The 25981-nt window shown below is 41.8% G+C and overlaps 2 protein-coding genes across 3 annotated transcripts in view; one reads left to right on the plus strand and one right to left on the minus strand.

The window, feature by feature from the left end:
- Nucleotides 1-23935, minus strand: part of LOC117323915 — a 31063-nt gene extending 7128 nt beyond the window's left edge. The window contains exon 1 of one of the 2 annotated variants that reach the window (XR_004531856.1): nucleotides 5083-5302. The gene's annotated coding sequence lies outside the window, so the exon portion shown is untranslated. Of the gene's footprint in view, nucleotides 1-5082; nucleotides 5303-23771 lie in introns of those variants that run through there. The other variant, XM_033879446.1, reaches the window with a different exon arrangement.
- On the plus strand, nucleotides 18070-18618 carry LOC117322714 (keratin-associated protein 6-2-like). The gene has a single exon (XM_033877653.1). It carries the CDS (start codon nucleotides 18070-18072, stop codon nucleotides 18616-18618), a length of 549 nt encoding a protein of 182 aa, XP_033733544.1.
- Nucleotides 23936-25981: the final 2046 nt, after the last annotated feature.

Consider the following 25981-nt stretch of genomic DNA (forward strand, 5'->3'; position numbering starts at 1 on the left):
AGATAGTTAGAGACTAACGTGTATGTAACACGGTACAGATAGTTAGAGATTAACGTGTATGTAACACGGTACAGATAGTTAGAGATTAACGTGTATGTAACACGGTACAGATAGTTAGAGATTAACGTGTATGTAACACGGTACAGATAGTTAGAGATTAACGTGTATGTAACACGGTACAGATAGTTAGATATTAACGTGTATGTAATACGGTACAGATATTTAGATATTAGTGTGTATGTAATACGGTATAGATAGTTAGAGATTAACGTGTATGTAACACGGTACAGACCGTTATATATTAACGTGTATGTAACAAGGTACAGATAGTTAGAGATTAACGTGTATGTAACACGGTACAGACCGTTATATATTAACGTGTATGTAACACGGTACAGATAGTTAGAGATTAACGTGTATGTAACACGGTACAGATAGTTAGAGATTAACGTGTATGTAACACGGTACATCTGTTTATAGATATACGTGTAACACGGTACATCTGTTTATAGATATACGTGTAACACGGTACAGCTAATCAGAGATATACGTGTATGTAACACGGTACAGACCGTTATATATTAACGTGTATGTAATACGGTACAGATAGTTAGATATTAGTGTGTATGTAATACGGTACAGATAGTTAGAGATTAACGTGTATGTAACACGGTACAGACCGTTAGAGATTAACGTGTAACACGGTACAGATATTTAGAGATATACGTGTAACACGGTACAGCTTATCAGAGATATACGTGTAACACGGTACAGCTGTTTAGAGATATACGTGTAACACGGTACAGCTGTTTAGAGATATACGTGTAACACGGTACAGCTAATCAGAGATATACGTGTAACACGGTACAGATATTTAGAGATATACGTGTAACACGGTACATCTGTTTAGAGATATACGTGTAACACGGTACAGCTTATCAGAGATATACGTGTAACACGGTACAGCTTATCAGAGATATACGTGTAACACGGTACATCTGTTTATAGATATACGTGTAACACGGTACAGCTGTTTAGAGATATACGTGTAACACGGTATATATGTTTAAGATGTAAAACTAACACGGTGCAACTATTTAGAGATGCACGTGTAACACTGAAGAGATATTTAGCAAGATGCACGTATAATACGGTAAATATCTAAAGAGGTGTACGTGTAACATAGTACTGATATTAAGAGATGTACCCGTAACATGGTAGAGATCTTTAGAGATGTACCCGTAACACGAGAGAGATCTTAAGAGATGTACCCATAACACGAGAGAGATCTTTAGAGATGTACCCGTAATACGAGATATATCTTTAGAGATGTACCCGTAATACGAGAGATATCTTTAGAGATGTACCCGTAATACGAAATATATCTTTAGAGATGTACCCGTAATACGAGAGAGATCTTAAGAGATGTACCCGTAACACGAGAGATATCTTTAGAGATGTATCCGTAATACGAGAGATATCTTTAGTGATGTACCCGTAATACGAGATATATCTTTAGAGATGTACCCGTAATACGAGAGATATCTTTAGTGATGTATCCGTAATACGAGAGAGATCTTTAGAGATGTACCCGTAATATGAGATATATCTTTAGAGATGTACCCGTAATACGAGAGATATCTTTAGAGATGTATCCGTAATACGAAATATATCTTTAGAGATGTACCCGTAATACGAGATATATCTTTAGAGATGTACCCGTAATACGAGAGATATCTTTAGAGATGTACCCGTAATACGAAATATATCTTTAGAGATGTACCCGTAATACGAGAGAGATCTTTAGAGATGTACCCGTAATACGAGAGAGATCTTTAGTGATGTATCCGTAATACGAGAGAGATCTTTAGAGATGTACCCGTAATACGAGAGATATCTTTAGAGATGTACCCGTAATACGAGAGATATCTTTAGAGATGTACCCGTAATACGAGAGATATCTTTAGAGATGTACCCGTAATACGAGAGATATCTTTAGAGATGTATCCGTAACATGGTAGAGATTTTTTGATATGCACCCGTAACATATGGTAGAGATCTTTTGAGATGTACGTGTTACATGATATAAAGATTAGAGTTTAAGCTGACTTGAAGGTAATTACAAAGACAAGCTGCAGATCACAGCGAGTCGTGTTTGTTTATGAGAAGTCAATATACACAACTGAAAATATGCGTCGTAGAGAATGGCAATCGTATATTTAGAATGGTCAATGAATTATAGATATCATTAATGACTTTCTAAAGACCAATGGGAGGGGCGATGACCAGTGGTCATTGTTGCCGGTGTTGCGACAGGAGTGTTGCTATGTAACACGACGGGTATTGTTGTAGGGTTACACATCATAATAAATACTATGAATCTATCATACAGGTTGTCTGGGAAACGCTGGCTGTCAGGGTGAAGACGTGTTGATTAAAAAATTTCATACAAGACACTTTGATACAACCCGCATGGTATTACTAATACTTCAATAAACCCCATATCATTCCACAGATACTTCAATAAACCCGTATTATTTCACAGATACTTCAATAAACCCTGTATTATTTCACAGATACTTCAATAAACCCTGTATTATTTCACAGATACTTCAATAAACCCCGTGTTATTTCACAGATACTTCAATAAACCCCATATCATTCCACAGATACTTCAATAAACCCTGTATTATTTCACAGATACTTCAATAAACCCTGTATTATTTCACAGATACTTCAATAAACCCTGTATTATTTCACATATACTTCAATAAACCCGTATTATTTCACAGATACTTCAATAAACCCGTATTATTTCACGGATACTTCAATAAACCCTGTATTATTTCACAGATACTTCAATAAACCCCGTGTTATTTCACAGATACTTCAATAAACCCCATATCATTCCACAGATACTTCAATAAACCCTGTATTATTTCACAGATACTTCAATAAACCCGTATTATTTCACAGATACTTCAATAAACCCTGTATTATTTCACATATACTTCAATAAACCCCGTATTATTTCACGGACACTTGAATAAACCCCACATTATATCACATTCACATGAATATACTCCGAAATATATTACAGATAGATACATATACCTCATATTATTTTATAGACAGACAAATATACCAAACATTATTTTATAGACAGACAAATATACCAAACATTATCTTATAAACAAATATACCAAACATTATTTTATAGACAGACAAATATACCAAACATTATCTTATAGACAGACAAATTTACCAAACATTATTTATAGACAGACAAATATACCAAACATTATCTTATAGACAGACAAATATACCAAACATTATCTTATAGACAGACAAATATACCAAACATTATTTTATAGACAGACAAATATAACAAACATTATCTTATAGACAGACAAATATACCAAACATTATTTATAGACAGACAAATATACCAAACATTATCTTATAGACAGACAAATATACCAAACGTTATTTATAGACAGACAAATATACCAAACATTATCTTATAGACAGACAAATATACCAAACATTATTTTATAGACAGACAAATATACCAAACATTATTTTATAGACAGACAAATATACCAAACATTATTTTATAGACAGACAAATATACCAAACATTATTTTATAGACAGACAAATATACCAAACATTATCTTATAGACAGACAAATATACCAAACATTATTTATAGACAGACAAATATACCAAACATTATCTTATAGACAGACAAATATACCAAACATTATCTTATAGACAGACAAATATACCAAACATTATTTTATAGACAGACAAATATACCAAACATTATCTTATAGACAGACAAATATACCAAACATTATTTATAGACAGACAAATATACCAAACATTATTTATAGACAGACAAATATACCAAACATTATCTTATAGACAGACAAATATACCAAACATTATCTTATAGACAGACAAATATACCAAACATTATCTTATAGACAGACAAATACAACCCGCATTTTTTACATACAGTTAAATATACCAAACATTATCTTATAGACAGACAAATACAACCCGCATTATTTTACAGACACCTGAATATACTTCACATAATGTCACATACAGTTGAATATACCCCAAATTCCAAATACAGGCATTTGAATATAGCACGTGTTATATATCAGACACTTGAATATACCCCACACTATATTAGACACTTTGATATACTCTACAGTTTATCGCAAACAGTTGAATATACCCCAGAGTTTATCACAAACACTGGAATATACCCCACAATTTATCACAAACAGTTGAATCATGAATATACTTTAGTACCCCAGAGTTTATCACAGACAGTTGAATATACCTCACAATTTATCACAAACAGTTGAATCATGAATAAACCCCAGAGTTTATCAGACAGTTGAATATACCCCACAGTTTATCTCAAACAGTTGAATATACCCACAGTTTATCACAGACAGTTGAATATACCCCACAGTTTATCTCAAACAGTTGAATATACCCACAGTTTATCACAGACAGTTGAATATACCCCACAGTTTATCACAAACATGCAGTTGAATCATGAATATACCCCAGAGTTTATCACATACAGTTGAATATACCCCACATTTTATCACAAATAGTTGAATATACCCCAGAGTTTATCACAGACAGTTGAATATACCAACAGTTTATCACAAACAGTTGAATATACCCCAGAGTTTATCTCAAATAGTTGAATATACCGACAGTTTATCACAGACAGTTGAATATACCCACAGTTTATCATAAAACAGTTGAATATACCTGACGGTCTACCACAAACACTTGAATATATATGTACCCCATATACCCCCATTTAATTAAAAACTGAAAATGACTGGATTTGTTATTCGATTTACTCAAACTAACTTAAGACACTTTGCCTCGGAACTGTTTACATCGCTCACTATATCACATAGCCTCTCTCACGATTAAAACAATTTAAAACAATTTATGACTGCCGTCCGTTGGCCACTACATATTGCGTGTGTAACACTTTTAAGCATCCCCACGAATGCCGATAGTTTCTATAAATGTACCTACCTTTCCATTATTCCAAATCTACATTTACACTGTAGTTTAAAAGTCTACTGTCAATTAGTTCCATTTCATATCTACTGAAATCTTCAATAATATTCATATGTCCAACACGGATGTCACACGGTCGTTACCGGCGTCACTCATGGTAAAAAACCTCCATGATTCCATGTGTATAGCTCAACCCACCTGTACGTCTATACGAGGAGTATAGGTATAACGCGACAAATCCGAGTATCGAAGGTGTATCAGCCGCGCCGTCCAATCAACGGCTCATACGGCTGCGGTAAGGTGTACCAGTCGGTTCTTTTGTCCGTCAGTACACGGCAGCCCATTAAATTAACTGTCAGCCTTAAGCTTTCTCCGATACTCCGGCCAACTCCAAACAATGGTCGGCACCCAATACGAGTGTGTTCAGCTACACAATGCCAGGACTATAGCCATGTCTCAGACCTCATTGTCGCCCTCACGGGAGTTATGAAGGATGGATCAAACTACCCGAAATGGCAGTTTTTAGAAAAAGAATGTGTATATTTGTGATAATGTTCTGTGTATGTTTGTGATGATGTTCTGTGTATGTTTGTGATAATGTTCTGTGTATGTTTGTGATGATGTTCGGTGTATGGTTGTGATAATGTTCTGTGTAAAAAGAATGTGTATATTTGTGGTGATGTTCTGTGTATATTTGTGGTGATGTTCTGTGTATGTTTGTGGTGATATTCTGTGTATATTTGTGGTGATGTTCTGTGTATATTTGTGGTGATGTTCGGTGTATGGTTGTGATAATGTTCTGTGTATGTTTGTGGTGATATTCTGTGTATATTTGTGGTGATGTTCTGTGTATATTTGTGGTGATGTTCGGTGTATGGTTGTGATAATGTTATGTGTATGTTTGTGGTGATGTTATGTGTATATTTGTGGTGATGTTCTGTGTATGTTTGTGGTGATGTTCTGTGTATGTTTGTGATGATGTTCTGTATATATTTGTGGTGATATTCTGTGTATGTTTGTGGTGATGTTCTGTGTATATTTGTGATAATGTTCTGTGTATGTTTGTGATGATGTTCTGTGTATGTTTGTGATGATATTCTGTGTATATTTGTGGTGATGTTCTGTGTATATTTGTGGTGATGTTCTGTGTATGTTTGTGATGATATTCTGTGTATATTTGTGGTGATGTTCTGTGTATGTTTGTGATGATATTCTGTGTATGTTTGTGGTGATATTCTGTGTATATTTGTGGTGATGTTCTGTGTATATTTGTGGTGATGTTCTGTGTATATTTGTGGTGATGTTCTGTGTATATTTGTGATAATGTTCTGTGTATGTTTGTGATGATGTTCCGTGTATATTTGTGGTGATGTTCTGTGTATATTTGTGGTGATGTTCTGTGTATATTTGTGGTGATGTTCTGTGTATATTTGTGGTGATGTTCTGTGTATATTTGTGATAATGTTCTGTGTATGTTTGTGGTGATATTCTGTGTATGTTTGTGATGATATTCTGTGTATGTTTGTGGTGATATTCTGTGTATGTTTGTGGTGATATTCTGTGTATATTTGTGGTGATGTTCTGTGTATGTTTGTGATAATGTTCTGTGTATGTTTGTGGTGATATTCTGTGTATATTTGTGGTGATGTTCTGTGTATGTTTGTGATAATGTTCTGTGTATGTTTGTGGTGATATTCTGTGTATATTTGTGGTGATGTTCTGTGTATATTTGTGGTGATGTTCGGTGTATGGTTGTGATAATGTTATGTGTATGTTTGTGGTGATATTCTGTGTATATTTGTGGTGATGTTCTGTGTATATTTGTGATGATATTCTGTGTATGTTTGTGGTGATGTTCTGTGTATATTTGTGATAATGTTCTGTGTATATTTGTGGTGATGTTCTGTGTATATTTGTGGTGATGTTCTGTGTATATTTGTGGTGATGTTCTGTGTATATTTGTGGTGATATTCTGTGTATATTTGTGGTGATGTTCTGTGTATATTTGTGGTGATATTCTGTGTATATTTGTGGTGATGTTCTGTGTATGTTTGTGGTGATATTCTGTGTATGTTTGTGGTGATATTCTGTGTATGTTTGTGGTGATGTTCTGTGTATATTTGTGATGATATTCTGTGTATATTTGTGGTGATATTCTGTGTATATTTGTGGTGATATTCTGTGTATATTTGTGGTGATGTTCTGTGTATATTTGTGATGATATTCTGTGTATATTTGTGGTGATGTTCTGTGTATATTTGTGGTGATGTTCTGTGTATATTTGTGGTGATGTTCTGTGTATATTTGTGATGATATTCTGTGTATATTTGTGGTGATGTTCTGTGTATATTTGTGGTGATGTTCTGTGTATATTTGTGGTGATGTTCTGTGTATGTTTGTGGTGATATTCTGTGTATGTTTGTGGTGATGTTCTGTGTATGTTTGTGATGATGTTCTGTGTATATTTGTGGTGATGTTCTGTGTATATTTGTGGTGATGTTCTGTGTATATTTGTGATAATGTTCTGTGTATGTTTGTGGTGATATTCTGTGTATGTTTGTGATGATATTCTGTGTATGTTTGTGGTGATATTCTGTGTATGTTTGTGGTGATATTCTGTGTATATTTGTGGTGATGTTCTGTGTATGTTTGTGATAATGTTCTGTGTATGTTTGTGGTGATATTCTGTGTATATTTGTGGTGATGTTCTGTGTATGTTTGTGGTGATGTTCTGTGTATGTTTGTGGTGATGTTCTGTGTATATTTGTGGTGATGTTCTGTGTATATTTGTGGTGATGTTCTGTGTATGTTTGTGGTGATGTTCTGTGTATGTTTGTGGTGATGTTCTGTGTATATTTGTGGTGATATTCTGTGTATATTTGTGGTGATATTCTGTGTATATTTGTGGTGATATTCTGTGTATATTTGTGGTGATGTTCTGTGTATGTTTGTGGGGATATTCTGTGTATATTTGTGGTGATGTTCTGTGTATGTTTGTGGTGATATTCTGTGTATGTTTGTGGTGATATTCTGTGTATATTTGTGGTGATGTTCTGTGTATGTTTGTGATAATGTTCTGTGTATGTTTGTGATGATGTTCTGTGTATGTTTGTGATAATGTTCTGTGTATGTTTGTGATAATGTTCTGTGTATGTTTGTGGTGATGTTCTGTGTATATTTGTGGTGATGTTCTGTGTATATTTGTGGTGATGTTCTGTGTATATTTGTGATAATGTTCTGTGTATGTTTGTGGTGATATTCTGTGTATATTTGTGGTGATATTCTGTGTATGTTTGTGGTGATATTCTGTGTATGTTTGTGGTGATATTCTGTGTATATTTGTGATAATGTTCTGTGTATGTTTGTGGTGATATTCTGTGTATGTTTGTGGTGATATTCTGTGTATGTTTGTGATAATGTTCTGTGTATATTTGTGGTGATGTTCTGTGTATGTTTGTGGTGATGTTATGTGTATGTTTGTGATGATGTTCTGTGTATGTTTGTGATGATGTTCTGTGTATGTTTGTGATAATGTTCTGTGTATGTTTGTGATAATGTTCTGTGTATGTTTGTGGTGATATTCTGTGTATGTTTGTGGTGATATTCTGTGTATGTTTGTGATAATGTTCTGTGTATGTTTGTGATAATGTTCTGTGTATGTTTGTGATAATGTTCTGTGTATGTTTGTGGTGATATTCTGTGTATGTTTGTGATAATGTTCTGTGTATATTTGTGGTGATGTTCTGTGTATATTTGTGGTGATGTTCTGTGTATATTTGTGGTGATGTTCTGTGTATATTTGTGGTGATGTTCTGTGTATGTTTGTGATAATGTTCTGTGTATATTTGTGGTGATATTCTGTGTATATTTGTGATAATGTTCTGTGTATATTTGTGGTGATATTCTGTGTATATTTGTGATAATGTTCTGTGTATATTTGTGGTGATATTCTGTGTATGTTTGTGATAATGTTCTGTGTATAGCCAATCTGACATCATCATGTACATGTTATGTTGGAAGCCTTTGTACAGATCTAAGTTCACTGATCAGACTAACGGGATAATTACAGGTGACGAAAGTATAAACACCTTGTTTCCACAAAGAATTGGTCCTAATCGGATTTGTGCCGTATGATTAATTTTCTAAAGAATATACATATATACATTAAATTCCTTTGTAATGCACAGTAGTGATCCCGATCAATAGAATATAACTATAATCAAATCACAACGATTCAGTTATTATATAGAAAAGAAGAATGAAAAGCTGTGTACATGTAAGAGGCAATGGCTGTAATAGTGGTAGAATTATATAGACAATGAAACATACCTACTCCGCGGTCATGTCCAGTTCACCAACTTATAGAACCTGATTATATAGAGCAGCAAGTCCCCGCTTCCCGTACAGTGTGACAACACGTCCTTAGCTAAATCATTTGTCGTTGTGATTCAGTTTGAAAAACAAAGACATCTTATTAATGGGAATGTTGTTTTGAAGGATTGTTTGAAGGAATCACACACCGACCTGACATATATCCTACACAATCACATACCGACCTGACAGATATCTAACACAATCACACACCGACCTGACAGTTATCCTATACAATCATATACCGACCTGACAGATATCCTACACAATCACACACCGACCTGACAGATATCCTATACAATCACACACCGACCAGACAGATATCCTACACAATCACACACCGACCTGACAGATATCCTACACAATCATACACCGACCTGACAGATATCCTACACAACCACACACCGACCTGACAGATATCCTACACAATCACACACCGACCTGACAGATATCCTACACAATCACACACCGACCTGACAGATATCCTACACAATCACACACCGACCTGACAGATATCCTACACAATCACACACCGACCTGACAGATATCCTACACAATCACACACCGACCTGACAGATATCCTACACAATCACACACCGACCTGACAGATATCCTACACAATCACACACCGACCTGACAGATATCATACACAATCACACACCGACCTGACAGATATCCTACACAATCACACATCGACCTGACAGATATCCTACACAATCACACACCGACCTGACAGATATCCTACACAATCACACATCGACCTGACAGATATCCTACACAATCACACACCGACCAGACAGATATCCTACACAATCACACATCGACCTGACAGATATCCTACACAATCACACACCGACCTGACAGATATCCTACACAATCACACACAAACCTGACAGATATCCTACACAATCACACATCGACCTGACAGATATCCTACACAATCACACACCGACCCGACAGATATCCTACACAATCACACATCGACCCGACAGATATCCTACACAATCACACATCTTTTAACAAAGCCGACACTATTCGTTTGTTGAGCCCGATGCTGACACTGAAACAGTGAAAGTAGTCGAGTTATATGAATGATATCAATGTGATAAAAATGACCGTCGAGACAGTCTCTGTGATATACGACTCCCTTGCTAAAACGCAGTTTTTATTCTTTTGTGATTAGCTACTGGACCGACAGCGAATATCAACAAAATGGCATTCAAAGATGACAAAAGATATATTACAACCAATTGGAATATCAATAATGAAAATACAATTTACCATAGATCAATATTATCCTTTCCTTTTGATTGTCTGTAGTCAACGGATGATCAGCCAACGTTGAAGCCAAGATTTTGACCCGAGTTTACAAGTCAATATACTGGCACTGATTCCAGCCTCGCGTGGTGGACATTTAATAGTGTAAAACATTTTATAAAAAAATGGTATTTTGATATTATACATATATATGTTATGGATGGAAATTTTGTCACCTGGGGCGTGGGTAGGGGAATGTACCAGGGTAGTGGGGCGTTGGTAGGGGAATGTACCAGGGTAGTGGGGCGTGGGTAGGGGAGTGAACCAGGGTAGTGGGGTGTGGGTAGGGGAATGTACCAGGGTAGTGGGGTGTGGGTAGGGGAATGTACCAGGGTAGTGGGGCGTGGGTAGGGGAGTGAACCAGGGTAGTGGGGTGTGGGTAGGGGAATGTACAAGGGTAGTGGGGCGTGGGTAGGGGAGTGAACCAGGGTAGTGGGGCGTGGGTAGGGAAGTGTACCAGGGTAGTGGGGCGTGGTAGGGGAGTGTACCAGGGTAGTGGGGTGTGGGTAGGGAAGTGTACCAGGGTAGTGGGGTGTGGGTAGGGAAGTGTACCAGGGTAGTGGGGCGTGGGTAGGGAAGTGTACCAGGGTAGTGGGGTGTGGGTAGGGGAATGTACCAGGGTAGTGGGGTGTGGGTAGGGGAGTGTACCAGGGTAGTGGGGCGTGGGTAAGGGAGTGTACCAGGGTAGTGGGGTGTGGGTAGGGGAGTGTACCAGGGTAGTGGGGTGTGGGTAGGGAAGTGTACTAGGGTAGTGGGGTGTGGGTAGGGAGGTGTACCAGGGTAGTGGGGTGTGGGTAGGGGAATGTACCAGGGTAGTGGGGCGTGGGTAGGGGAGTGTAACCAGGGGTAGTGGGGGCGTGGGTAGGGAATGTACCAGGGTAGTGGGGCGTGGGTAGGGGAGTGTACCAGGGTAGTGGGGTGTGGGTAGGGTAGTGTACCAGGGTAGTGGGCGTGGGTAGGAGAGTGTACCAGGGTAGTGGGGTGTGGGTAGGGAAGTGTACCAGGGTAGTGGGGTGTGGGTAGGGAGGTGTACCAGGGTAGTGGGGTGTGGGTAGGGGAGTGTACCAGGGTAGTGGGGTGTGGGTAGGGAAGTGTACCAGGGTAGTGGGGCGTGGGTAAGGGAGTGTACCAGGGTAGTGGGGTGTGGGTAGGGGAGTGTACCAGGGTAGTGGGGTGTGGGTAGAGGTGTGTACCAGGGTAGTGGGGTGTGGGTAGGGGTGTGTACCAGGGTAGTGGGGCGTGGGTAGGGGAGTGTACCAGGGTAGTGGGGTGTGGGTAGGGAAGTGACCACGGTAGTGGGGCGTGGGTAGGGGTGTGTACCAGGGTAGTGGGGCGTGGGTAGGGAGTGTACCAGGGTAGTGGGGTGTGGGTAGGGGAGTGTACCAGGGTAGTGGGGCGTGGGTAGGGAAGTGTACCACGGTAGTGGGGCGTGGGTAGGGAAGTGTACCAGGGTAGTGGGGCGTGGGTAGGGGAGTGTACCAGGGTAGTGGGGTGTGGGTAGGGGAGTGTACCAGGGTAGTGGGGCGTGGGAAGGGGAGTGTACCAGGGTAGTGGGGTGTGGGTAGGGAAGTGTACCACGGTAGTGGGGCGTGGGTAGGGAAGTGTACCAGGGTAGTGGGGCGTGGGTAGGGGTGTGTACCAGGGTAGTGGGGCGTGGGTAGGGGAGTGTACCAGGGTAGTGGGGCGTGGGTAGGGAGTGTACCAGGGTAGTGGGGTGTGGGTAGGGGAGTGTACCAGGGTAGTGGGGCGTGGGTAGGGAAGTGTACCACGGTAGTGGGGCGTGGGTAGGGGTGTGTACCAGGGTAGTGGGGCGTGGGTAGGGAGTGTACCAGGGTAGTGGGGTGTGGGTAGGGGAGTGTACCAGGGTAGTGGGGCGTGGGTAGGGAAGTGTACCACGGTAGTGGGGCGTGGGTAGGGGAGTGTACCAGGGTAGTGGGGCGTGGGTAGGGAAGTGTACCACGGTAGTGGGGCGTGGGTAGGGGTGTGTACCAGGGTAGTGGGGGCGTGGGTAGGGAGTGTACCAGGGTAGTGGGGTGTGGGGTAGGGGAGTGTACCAGGGTAGTGGGGCGTGGTAGGGGAGTGTACCAGGGTAGTGGGTGTGGTAGGTAGTGTACCAGGGTAGTGGGGCGTGGGTAGGAGTGTACCAGGTATGGGGGTGTGGGGTAGGGGAGTGTACCAGGGTAGTGGGGCGTGTGAGGGAAGTGTAACCACGGTAGTGGGCGTTGGTAAAGGAAGTTTACCAGGGTAGTGGGGTCTGGTAGGGTGGTGACCAGGGTAGTGTGGGGCTGGGAAGGGGAGTGTACCAGGGGTGTGTACCAGGGTAGTGGGGCTTGGGTAGGGAGTGGTACCAGGGTAGTGGGTGTGGGTAGGGTTGTACCAGGGTGAGTGGGGCGTGGGTAGGGAAGTGTACACGGTAGTGGGGCGTGGGTAGGGAAGTGTACCAGGGTAGTGGGGCGTGGGAAGGGGAGTGTACCAGGGGTGTGTACCAGGTAGTGTGGGGCGTGGGAGGGAGTGTACCAGGGTAGTGGTGTGTGTAGGGAGTGTAACCAGGGTAGTGGGGCGTGGGTAGGGAAGTGTACCACGGTAGTGGGGCGTGGGTAGGGAAGTGTACCAGGGTAGTGGGGCGTGGGTAGGGGAGTGTACCAGGGTAGTGGGGTGTGGGTAGGGGAGTGTACCAGGGTAGTGGGGCGTGGGTAGGGGTGTGTACCAGGGTAGTGGGGCGTGGGAAGGGGAGTGTACCAGGGTAGTGGGGTGTGGGTAGGGAAGTGTACCACGGTAGTGGGGCGTGGGTAGGGAAGTGTACCAGGGTAGTGGGGCGTGGGTAGGGGTGTGTACCAGGGTAGTGGGGCGTGGGTAGGGGAGTGTACCAGGGTAGTGGGGCGTGGGTAGGGAAGTGTACCACGGTAGTGGGGCGTGGGTAGGGAAGTGTACCAGGGTAGTGGGGCGTGGGTAGGGGTGTGTACCAGGGTAGTAGGGTGTGGGTAGGGAGGTGTACCAGGGTAGTGGGGCGTGGGTAGGGAAGTGTACCAGGGTAGTGGGGCGTGGGTAAGGGAGTGTACCAGGGTAGTGGGGTGTGGGTAGGGGAGTGTACCAGGGTAGTGGGTTGTGGGTAGGGAAGTGTACCAGGGTAGTGGGGTGTGGGTAGGGGAGTGTACCAGGGTAGTGGGGTGTGGGTAGGGGAGTGTACCAGGGTAGTGGGGCGTGGGTAGGGAAGTGCACCAGGGTAGTGGGGTGTGGGTAGGGGAGTGTACCAGGGTAGTGGGGTGTGGGTAGGGAAGTGTACCAGGGTAGTGGGGCGTGGGTAAGGGAGTGTACCAGGGTAGTGGGGTGTGGGTAGGGGAGTGTACCAGGGTAGTGGGGTGTGGGTAGAGGTGTGTACCAGGGTAGTGGGGTGTGGGTAGGGGTGTGTACCAGGGTAGTGGGGCGTGGGTAGGGGTGTGTACCAGGGTAGTGGGGTGTGGGTAGGGAAGTGTACCACGGTAGTGGGGCGTGGGTAGGGAAGTGTACCAGGGTAGTGGGGCGTGGGTAGGGGTGTGTACCAGGGTAGTGGGGCGTGGGTAGGGAGTGTACCAGGGTAGTGGGGCGTGGGTAGGGAAGTGTACCACGGTAGTGGGGCGTGGGTAGGGAAGTGTACCAGGGTAGTGGGGCGTGGGTAGGGGAGTGTACCAGGGTAGTGGGGCGTGGGTAGGGGTGTGTACCAGGGTAGTGGGGCGTGGGTAGGGAAGTGTACCAGGGTAGTGGGGTGTGGGTAGGGAAGTGTACCAGGGTAGTGGGGTGTGGGTAGGGGAGTGTACCAGGGTAGTGGGGTGTGGGTAGGGGAGTGTACCAGGGTAGTGGGGCGTGGGTAGGGGTGTGTACCAGGGTAGTGGGGCGTGGGAAGGGGAGTGTACCAGGGTAGTGGGGTGTGGGTAGGGAAGTGTACCACGGTAGTGGGGCGTGGGTAGGGAAGTGTACCAGGGTAGTGGGGCGTGGGTAGGGGTGTGTACCAGGGTAGTGGGGCGTGGGTAGGGGAGTGTACCAGGGTAGTGGGGCGTGGGTAGGGAAGTGTACCACGGTAGTGGGGCGTGGGTAGGGAAGTGTACCAGGGTAGTGGGGCGTGGGTAGGGGTGTGTACCAGGGTAGTAGGGTGTGGGTAGGGGAGTGTACCAGGGTAGTGGGGCGTGGGTAGGGGGAGTGTACCAGGGTAGTGGGGTGTGGGTAGGGGAGTGTACCAGGGTCATTGAATGTGGGTAGGAAAGTGTACCAGGGTAGTGGGATGTGGTAGGGTAGTGTACCAGGATCATGGGATGTGGGTATGGAAGTGTACCAGGGTATTGGGGCGTGTAGAGGAGTGTACTAGGATACCCACCTCCCAGATGTATCTTAAACATTCTATGACTCTTTCTGATAAGGAAAATTTTAAAGCGTGAAAAATCATTGCCTTTAATTATCTAAAATGCCTGTGCTGTTTAGCGGGTACTGTACCTATAGCTATCTACAATGTATCTATGGTAATGACAGGTTTTTTTTTTTATTCTGACGTCACAATGAATATAGTTTTCATGGGCTTTGTTTGACATCAGGAACTCAATATCAGGCATACGTTGAGACAATAATATATCAGTTAGGTAAAACATGTGGCGCGTTTATTACCGTGTCATTAAAGTTTGTTTTATTGCTTACATTAAAATATTTCTTATATATCATAAAGTATCCCATAGATATGTAAGTGTGTAATGACGCAGGTGATAGAAAGGGGAGATCACGGGAGGTGAAACGGAACATATAAATATATTTTAATCATACATTATACTGAAGCTCTAGGTACAGTACCCGCTAAACAGTACAGACCTTGTAGATAGTTATAGGTACAGTATCCGCTAAACAGTACAGACATTGTAGATATATATAGGTACAGTACCCACTAAACAGTACAGACATTGTAGATAGTTCTAGGTACAGTACAGACATTGTAGATAGTTCTAGGTACAGTACAGACATTGTAGATAGTCATAGGTACAGTACCCGCTAAACAGTACAGACATTGTAGATATATATAGGTACAGTACAGACATTGTAGATAGTCATAGGTACAGTACCAGCTAAACAGTACAGACATTGTAGATAGTTATAGGTACAGTACCCGCTAAACAGTACAGACATTGTAGATAGTTGTAGGTACAGTACCCGCTAAACAGTACAGACATTGTAGATATATATAGGTACAGTACCCGCTAAACAGTACAGACATTGTAGATAGTTATAGGTACAGTACCCGCTAAACAGTACAGTTTGGTTTGTCCTATTAACAGCCAGAGTCATTTAAGGACGTGCCAGGTTTGGAGGTGGAGGAAAGCCGGAGTACCCGGAGAAAAACCACCGGCCTAAATTCAGTACCTGGCAACTGCCCTACGTAGGTTTCGAACTCGCAACCCAGAGGTGGAGGGCTAGTGTTAACGTGTCGGGACACCTTAACCCATCGGCCACCGCGGCCCCTACCCGCTAAACAGTACAGACATTGTAGATCTATAAAGTGGCATTGCAATGTAATATGATTGTATTTTACCTTTCAAATAATTAATTATCTGTATAGTGAACATTTTAATCGAAATATTATTAATCGCAAATTAAAAACAAAAATCAATATTATGTGAAATCATTCAGAATGAACCGTTATTGAGCTTGAAAACCACAATCAGATATACTGCGGTCAAGACCACCAGATATAAGGACTAGCCTGATAGACAACAGACAAGGACACTAACGTATGATTTAACACCTTTCTGATCACGACAGCCGATTTTGTAGGTGGGTTCCATTTTAACTGTGTCACGATTTTTGCCCGGGCGTCATTGTGTACCTTTTAGATATACATTGTACATATATACACAGTGTCTGTTAATACATCTTGTCTCCACATTAAAACGCTAATGTCAGTGATTCTCAACCATTTCCACTGTTTAGAATCTTATGCTGTCGATATGCCCATGCTTTTCACAGTTTAAAGCAACTGCCTTGATAAAATAGTATACGGAGTATTCGTGTAGTTGTTAGACAGATATCTATAGACTTATCTGATTTGATTTTTATTGTTAAAAGTCATACAAATATAGCATAAAAACTTAGACGTGAGATGTCTTAAACAAGCCCTCACCACCCCTCAGATACCAGACACGATGCAGTACAAATATCACATAAACACCCCAGTTTAACCCACTCTACCCAGAGCACGCGCACTTCACATGTAAATGACTTAATAACCCTGGTAATAAAAGCTATATAAAAGGCCGCAAATTAACATTTTAACACTTTGTGCACTGACAGTGCACTTTTAAAAGAATAAACTTACCAATAACAGTGTATTACCTAGGATTGTGTGTGATCGTTTTTAGGACGTATCTGGTCGGGGAGGCATTTAAACCCCGACACCTGTACTTAAAGCCCCACCTCACCGGCGCGAGCTAATGTGTCTAAAACAAATAAGCTATGCCCCAAGTGACACGGCATCTGTACCGACTTTCGGCCCGTCACTAATGACGGATCGACCGGTTACTCATAAACGTCGTAAACATGTCCTCGTTATCACAGTAATGCTTTTCAAGGAGATAATGTTAAAATAATTTCAAATTTGATTTTGACAGTGAACTACAAAAAGGGCATGTATCGATTTAAATATAGTGGCTTTTGTAGTTAGTATTTCTTTATTTCCTTCAAATTGAAGAGTGACAAGAATATACTTTAATTGATAATCAAATACACACAAATAAATAAATAAGTAAATTACTGAACAGAGGGGTTAATCAATCATGAGGTGGTTTAGTGAATATATGATGGCTTCGATAGCAAAATTACACAAACAAATAAGAATAAATGGAAAAAACTGTACCTGGGGAAAGGCTGTGGTTACCATGGTTTGGAGAAAGGCTGTGGTTACCATGGTTTGGAGAAAGGCTGTGGTTACCATGGTTTGGGGAAAGGCTGTGGTTACCATGGTTTGGAGTAAGACTGTGGTTACCATGGTTTGGGGAAAGGCTGTGGTTACCATGGTTTGGAGAAAGGCTGTGGTTACCATGGTTTGGGGAAAGACTGTGGTTACCATGGTTTGGAGAAAGGCTGTGGTTACCATGGTTTGGAGTAAGACTGTGGTTAACATACTTTGGGGAAAGACTGTGGTTACCATGATTTGGGGAAGGCTGTGGTTACCATGGTTTGGAGAAAGGCTGTGGTTACCATGATTTGGGGAAGGCTGTGGTTACCATGGTTTGGGGAAGGCTGTGGTTACCATGGTTTGGAGAAAGGCTGTGGTTACCATGGTTTGGAGAAAGGCTGGGTACCATGGTGGTTACGGAGAAAGACTGTGGTTACCATCGGTTTGGAGAAAGATGTGGTTACCATGGTTTGAGAAGACGTATTAACCATGGTTTGGAGAAAGGCTGTGGTTACCATGGTTTGGAGAAAGACTGTGGTTACTATGGTTTGGGGAAAGACTGTGGTTACCATGGTTTGGAGAAAGGCTGTGGTTACCATGGTTTGGAGAAAGACTGTGGTTACCATGGTTTGGAGAAAGGCTGTGGTTACCATGGTTTGGAGAAAGACTGTGATTACCATGGTTTGGAGAAAGGCTGTGGTTACCATGGTTTGGAGAAAGACTGTGGTTACCATGGTTTGGAGAAAGACTGTGGTTACCATGGTTTGGGGAAATGTTGTGGTTACCATACTTTGGGGAAAGGCTGTGGTTACCATGGTTTGGGGAAAGGCTGTGGTTACCATGGTTTGGGGAAAGGCTGTGGTTACCATGGTTTGGGGAAAGGCTGTGGTTACTATACTTTGGGGAATTGTTGTGGTTACCATGATTTGGGGAAAGGCTGTGGTTACCATGGTTAGGAATCCTTACCGACAAGGTCCTCTCAGGCTTTTACACACATAACACCCCCCCCCCCCCCCCCCTCCCCTCTCTCCCTCTCACGCACACAAAATGAAAGTTTGTTTGACTTTGCCATTACATTTCATTAGTGACGCTGGTCCAATATCACAATTTTGTCTATAATTATGCAAGTTAAGATGAGTTTAGATAACTCCCACGTAATACACGGATTGCATTATACGCAGAAAAGGAATGTAAACCATACCGAGACATCATAAATCACCTTTCATTTTTTGTGTACAATAAGGTACTACATGTATATGTGTTATACGGTCATTATACAAATACCGCAAAAATGACACAACTCAATAATATTTGTTGATTTTGAGTTAACACGTAATCGAACTACATTATATGTATATTGATGATCTTGCTTAGATGTTCAGGGAATTTTAACGTCCTTCCAATTAAATATGCGGAGAAATGAGGAGAAAATGCACCATGATTGAGCAAAATATTGTGAAATCTGAATCGCTATTCATTCTATCGTATATCATTATTTCTTCCCGATTTGCTGTATAGACAAGTGACGGCCATGCCTGAGGCGACTACCTCTTTGTGTTTGCATATACCCATTTGCATGAGACCGTGGATTCACTATTCGTAGCAAACATTTTCGTTTATCTGAACTACCTCCCCAATGTTACAACACTTAACTCCCCTCGTTATCGTTAGTTAGACTGGGATTACAATAAATATCTCCGGGATCGGGTCCCGCGAATTAAGTCCCTGAAAGTTTCTTGTTTGATGAAAAAGAGCATGCCTCTTAGAACTTGGTAATTTGGATGTTGTCGGAAGTGATGTTGATATGTATGCTGTAGAGATGACAATCTCAGTATTGGCGTGTTAATTTTCCCTATGTTTATGCCACGGGTCATATTGTAAGGAATCCCGTTCTGACCTATGATCCTGACCCGGATGTGTAAAATTGAAGTCGATGACATGAAAATGCATGCTTAATATATGAAAAAAGCTGCTCAAACAAGCCAAAGATGGAGTACTAGTGAATCGACCTCATAAAACTGGCCTGAATGGAGTACTCGCAGTCTTTAATGAAATTGACTTTAGGATAGACATCAATGCAATAGAAATGTGGACTTTTATGGAATTGGTCTCGACTTCTATCAATCTGTATGAAATCGATCTGGAAGGAATTGGTCTAGACGATACTTGTGTGAAACAAGGTCTAGACGAAATCGACTTATAAAATTGTATGAAGCATGACTACACGAATGTGTAGAAAATGTTTTATATACTGTACGTAGGACGATAGCATTGAGTAAGCACCGTGTATACATAGGACGATATCATTGGGTAAGCACCGTGTATACGTAGGACGATAGCATTGGGTAAGCACCGTGTATACATAGGACGATAGCATTGGGTAAGCACCGTGTATACTTAGGACGATAGCATTGGGTAAGCACCGTGTATACATAGGACGATAGCATTGGGTAAGCACCGTGTATACGTAGGACGATAGCATTGGGTAAGCACCGTGTATACATAGGACGATATCATTGGGTAAGCACAGTGTATACTTAGGACGATAACATTGGGTAAGCACAGTGTATACTTAGGACGATAACATTGCGTAAGGATCGTGTATACATAGGACGATAGCATTGGGTAAGCACCGTGTATACTAAGGACGATAGCATTGGGTAAGCACAGTGTATACTTAGGACGATAACATTGCGTAAGCACGTATATACTTAGGACTATATCATTGGGTAAGCACCGTGTATACTTAGGACGGTATCATTGCGTAAGCACCGTGTATACATAGGACGATAGCATTGGGTAAGCACCGTGTTTACATAGGACGATATCATTGGGTAAGCACCGTGTATACATAGGACGATAGCATTGGGTAGGCACAGTGTATACATAGGACGATATCATTAGGTAAGCACAGTGTATACATAGGACGATAGCATTGGGTAAGCACAGTGTATACATAGGACGATAGCATTGGGTAACCACCGTGTATACATAGGACGATATCATTGGGTAAGCACAGTGTATACGTAGGACGATATCATTGGGTAAGCACCGTGAATACTTAGGACGATATCATTGGGTAAGCACCGTGTATACATAGGACGATAGCATTGGGTAAGCACAGTGTATACTTAGGACGATAACATTGCGTAAGCACCGTGTATACATAGGACGGTAGCATTGGGTAAGCACACAGTGGATTACATTTCAAAATATATGATATATACATGCATGTAGGACGATAGCATTTGGTAAGTACCGTTGATTACAATTCAAAATATGTTATATGTATATGTACATAGCACGATAGCATTTGGTAGCACCGAATATTACATTTCAAAATGAATTATATATACTTAGGAAGAAAGCATTGGGTAGCACCGTGGATTGCATTTCAAAATGTATGATTTATACATAGGAAGATATCATTGGGTTAGCATGAATATTACATTTCAAAATATATTATATATACATAGCACGATAGCATTGAGTAAGCACCGTTTGTACTTAGGACGATAGCATTGAGTAAGCACCGTTTATACATACATTGTAGTACGATAGCATAAGGTAAGCAACGTGGGCTACTTTTCCAACAGCATGTAAATTGTTTCAGTTGTCATGTGCAATGTTTGATTTACTTTGATGACGTCATCAGCAGTCTCGAGCTATATACTACCACCTACAGAAGTTGGTATTTTTGACCGAACCAACGTCAATAATTCAATGGCAAACAGGCTATACCTGAATGTAGAGTCAGACACGCGAAATGTTACCTAAACCATTAATGTACAGGGACCAGAAACACAATACAGCCACAGTACGTACAACTACAATATACCGGATGTAGGGTACAGTATAACTACAGTAGACCGCATGTAAGGTACAGTACACCTACAGTAGATCGGATGTAGGGTACAGTACATCTATATTAGACCGGATGTAGGGTACAGTACAACTACAGTAAACCGGATGTACAATTTTGTAGGGTACAATACAAATACAGTAGACCGGATGTAGGGAACAGTAAAAATACAGTAGACCGGATGTAGAGTACAGTGCATTTACAGTAGACCGGATGTAGGGTACAATACATCTACAGTAGACCGGATGTAGGGTACATTACATCTACATCAGACCGGATGTAGGGTACATTACATCTACATTAGACCGGATGTAGAGTACATTACATCTACAATAGACCGGATGTATGTAAGGTACAGTACACCTACAGTAGATCGGATGTAGGGTACAGTACATCTATATTAGACCGGATGTAGGGTACAGTACAACTACAGTAAACCGGATGTAGGGTACAATACAAATACAGTAGACCGGATGTAGGGTACAGTATAACTACAGTAGACCGTATGTAGGGTACAATACATCTACAGTAGACCGCATGTAGGGTACAGTACATCTGCTTTACACCGGATGTAGGGTACAGTACAGCTACAGTAGACCGGATGTAGGGTACAGTACACCAACAGTAGACCGGATGTAGAGTACAGTATAACTACAGTAGACCGGATGTAGGGTATAGCACATCTACAGTAGACCGCATGTAGGGTACAGTACATCTGCTTTAGACCGGATGTAGGGTACAGTGCAACAACAGTAGACCGGATGTAGGCTACATTACAACTACAGTAGACCGGATGTAGGGTACAGTATAACTACAGTAGACCGGATGTAGGGTACAGCACATCTACAGTAGACCGGATATAGTCTTCATTACAACTAGAGTAGACCGGATGCAGGGTACAGTGCAACAACTGTCAACCGGATGCAGTGTATACTTGAAGTTCATCTTAATCCCCCTAATTAAGCTATCTTATATGTTTTGCCAAGCTATCTTATATGTTTTGCCAAATTAAACAATCAACACTAAAACACATTATTGGTATTCGGGGTGTTCGGCTGTGTTTAGCTTGTCAACAAAATGAATGGCAGATAATTTACCATTCATTTTTAAGTACGCACATTTCATAGTACAAAACTACTATAAAGTTTTCTAATGTACACATCAATCATACGTAGCCTTCCTCTGTATCAAGTTATGCTTGCTGTTTTCCTGTGAAATGTTCCGAACGTATTCTTTTTGATAATTCATGCGGCCGTACACAACGTCAAATTGGCTATTTCATGTACAGATTGAGAAGTTACTAGATAAACGACATGTTTTTTCATTACATTAAATATCAACTTGATATACAACAATTATGACGTGTGGGAGATGTAATTGTGTCCTGGTGATGACGGCACTGGGACTTTATGGTAAATATGTACAGATGTAACCCACGAGGTCTCTATAATTATATAAGTAAGGTTGAATTGTAAATGACTACCATAAAGTCCCAATGACCCAACCCGACCATCCAGGAGGTATGTAGGTACGGTCTTCATTGACCCCAACCGAGCACAGTACGTCTACATGTATTCATTTACCAGAAAGTCCCAATGACCGCTCTCGATCACATAGGAGGTGTGTATGTACGGTAACATTTATATGTAAAAATAAAGTCCCATGGACCAGCATTGCCATAGTAAAACGCTGTTTCCCCGAATTTTCCACCAAGGAATATATGCGCAGAAATTATATCAAATACATTCTCTCACTGCTACATGTATATATATATATATACCACTCGCCGAAACTCGCTACATAAAATAAAGAGGTAGCTCGTTTCAATGTTTACCGAGATGAACACTTTTCTACCCAGGCCATCAAGTTTGAACATTAATCTCTTATTAATATAAATCTTTATATTATCAGCACACGCGCCCATCGGCGTGCTACTTACCGGGACGACAGCACGAGTTCTATCTAATTTAATCAACTCCTACCAATACACTGAGATGTTGGCCAGATAAAAACTTTAATCAAAACTCATTAAAGTCGCCTCCAAATATGTAAAAGAAATCTGAATATACCATATTTATGAGGTGAACAGATGTCGTTATAGCGCCGGACACTGTGGAGGTCCCCAGGGCTTATCGCCGACAATAATCTACCTAAATGATTTGTTAGTAAATACATTTTAAAAGTATACATATATCTAGATTAAAATATAGAATAGATTTTAAAATGAAACCAGACCCATTTACTTACCTTTACATCACAAAGTGTTAATGCATCACGTATCATGACACATCTCCCACCTCTCGGCAACAAATCCAAATGTCATTTTTGTCAGACAACTGCGAGAGGTGACTTAGAAACACGATGTCCAGTAATCCTTAGGTTGACCAGTGTCCAGGAGGTCACACCATGGACGTGTGGCAGGTTTAGCCAGGTACTGTATGTATATGACGCCGACTAACACCGAGTAATATACATAACACTATTGATTTGGTAACGGGCACTCATGCAGCAACTAATGCACAAATCTAGTCACGTACACAACAGTTATAACTAGAACCGTGATACATAGAGGTCAGCTACAGTACCGTGATACCGGGTAGTACCGTGATACCTAGAAGTTAGCTACAGTACCGTGATACCGGGTAGTACCGTGATACATAGAGGTCAGCTACAGTACCGTGATACCGGGTAGTACCGTGATACCTAAAGGTTAGCTACAGTACCGTGATACCTAGAGGTTAGCTACAGTACCGTGATACCAGGTAGTACCGTGATACCTAGAGGTTAGCTACAGTACCGTGATACCAGGTAGTACCGTGATACATAGAGGTCAGCTACAGTACCGTGATACCAGGTAGTACCGTGATACCTAGAGGTTAGCTACTGTACCGTGATACCCAGAGGTTAGCTACAGTACCGTGATACCTAGAGGTTAGCTACGGTACCGTGATACCTAGAGGTTAGCTACAGTACCGTGATACCAGGTAGTACCGTGATACCTAGAGGTTAGCTACAGTACCCTGATACCTAGAGGTTAGCTACAGTACCGTGATACCTAGAGGTTAGCTACAGTACCGTGATACCTAGAGGTTAGCTACAGTACCGTGATACCTAGAGGTTAGCTACGGTACCGTGATACCTAGAGGTTAGCTACAGTACCGTGATACCTAGAGGTTAGCTACAGTACCGTGATACCAGGTAGTACAGTGATACCTAGAGGTTAGCTACAGTACCGTGATACCGGGTAGTACCGTGATACCTAGAGGTTAGCTACAGTACCGTGATACCTAGAGGTTAGCTACAATATCGTGATACCTAGAGGTTAGCTACAATACCGTGATACCAGGTAGTACCGTGATACCTAGAGGTTAGCTACAGTATCGTGATACCAGGTAGTACCGTGATACCTAGAGGTCAGCTACAGTACCGTGATACCTAGAGGTTTACTACAGTACCGTGATACCTAGAGGTCAGCTACACTACCGTGATACCTAGAGGTTAACTATAGTACCGTGATACCTAGAGGTTTACTACAGTACCGTGATACCTAGAGGTCAGCTACAGTACCGTGATACCTAGAGGTTAACTATAGTACCGTGATACCTAGAGGTTAGCTACAGTACCGTGATACCTAGAGGTTAACTACAGTACCGTGATACCTAGAGGTTAACTACAGTACCGTGATACCTAGAGGTCAGCTACAGTACCGTGATACCTAGAGGTTAACTATAGTACCGTGATACCTAGAGGTTAGCTACAGTACCGTGATACCTAGAGGTTAACTACAGTACCGTGATACCTAGAGGTTAACTACAGTACCGTGATACCTAGAGGTTAGCTACAGTACTGTGATACATAGAGGTTAACTACAGTACCGTGATACCTAGAGGTTAACTACAGTACCGTGATACCAGGTAGTACCGTGATACCTAGAGGTAAGCTACAGTACCGTGATACATAGAGGTCAGCTACAGTACCGTGATACATAGAGGTTAGCTACAGTACCGTGATACCTAGAGGTTAGCTACAGTACCGTGATACCTAGAGGTTAGCTACAGTACCGTGATACCTAGAGGTAAGCTACAGTACCGTGATACCTAGAGGTAAGCTACAGTACCGTGATACCTAGAGGTAAGCTACAGTACCGTGATACATAGAGGTAAGCTACAGTACCGTGATACATAGAGGTCAACTACAGTACCGTGATACCTAGAGGTTAACTACAGTACCGTGATACATAGAGGTAAGCTACAGTACCGTGATACATAGAGGTCAACTACAGTACCGTGATACCTAGAGGTTAACTACAGTACCGTGATACCTAGAGGTTAACTACAGTACCGTGATACCGGGTAGTACCGTGATACCTAGAGGTTAGCTACAGTACCGTGATACCTAGAGGTTAACTACAGTACCGTGATACCTAGAGGTTAGCTACAGTATCGTGATACCGGGTA

This window comes from Pecten maximus, chromosome 3 (genome assembly GCF_902652985.1).
Source record: "Pecten maximus chromosome 3, xPecMax1.1, whole genome shotgun sequence".
Taxonomy (NCBI): Eukaryota; Metazoa; Mollusca; class Bivalvia; order Pectinida; family Pectinidae; genus Pecten; species Pecten maximus.

Excerpts from the sequence above, each read along its gene's own strand:
- LOC117322714 (XM_033877653.1), top strand. The coding sequence starts at position 18,070 with ATGGTGGTTACGGAGAAAGACTGTGGTTACCATCGGTTTGGAGAAAGA.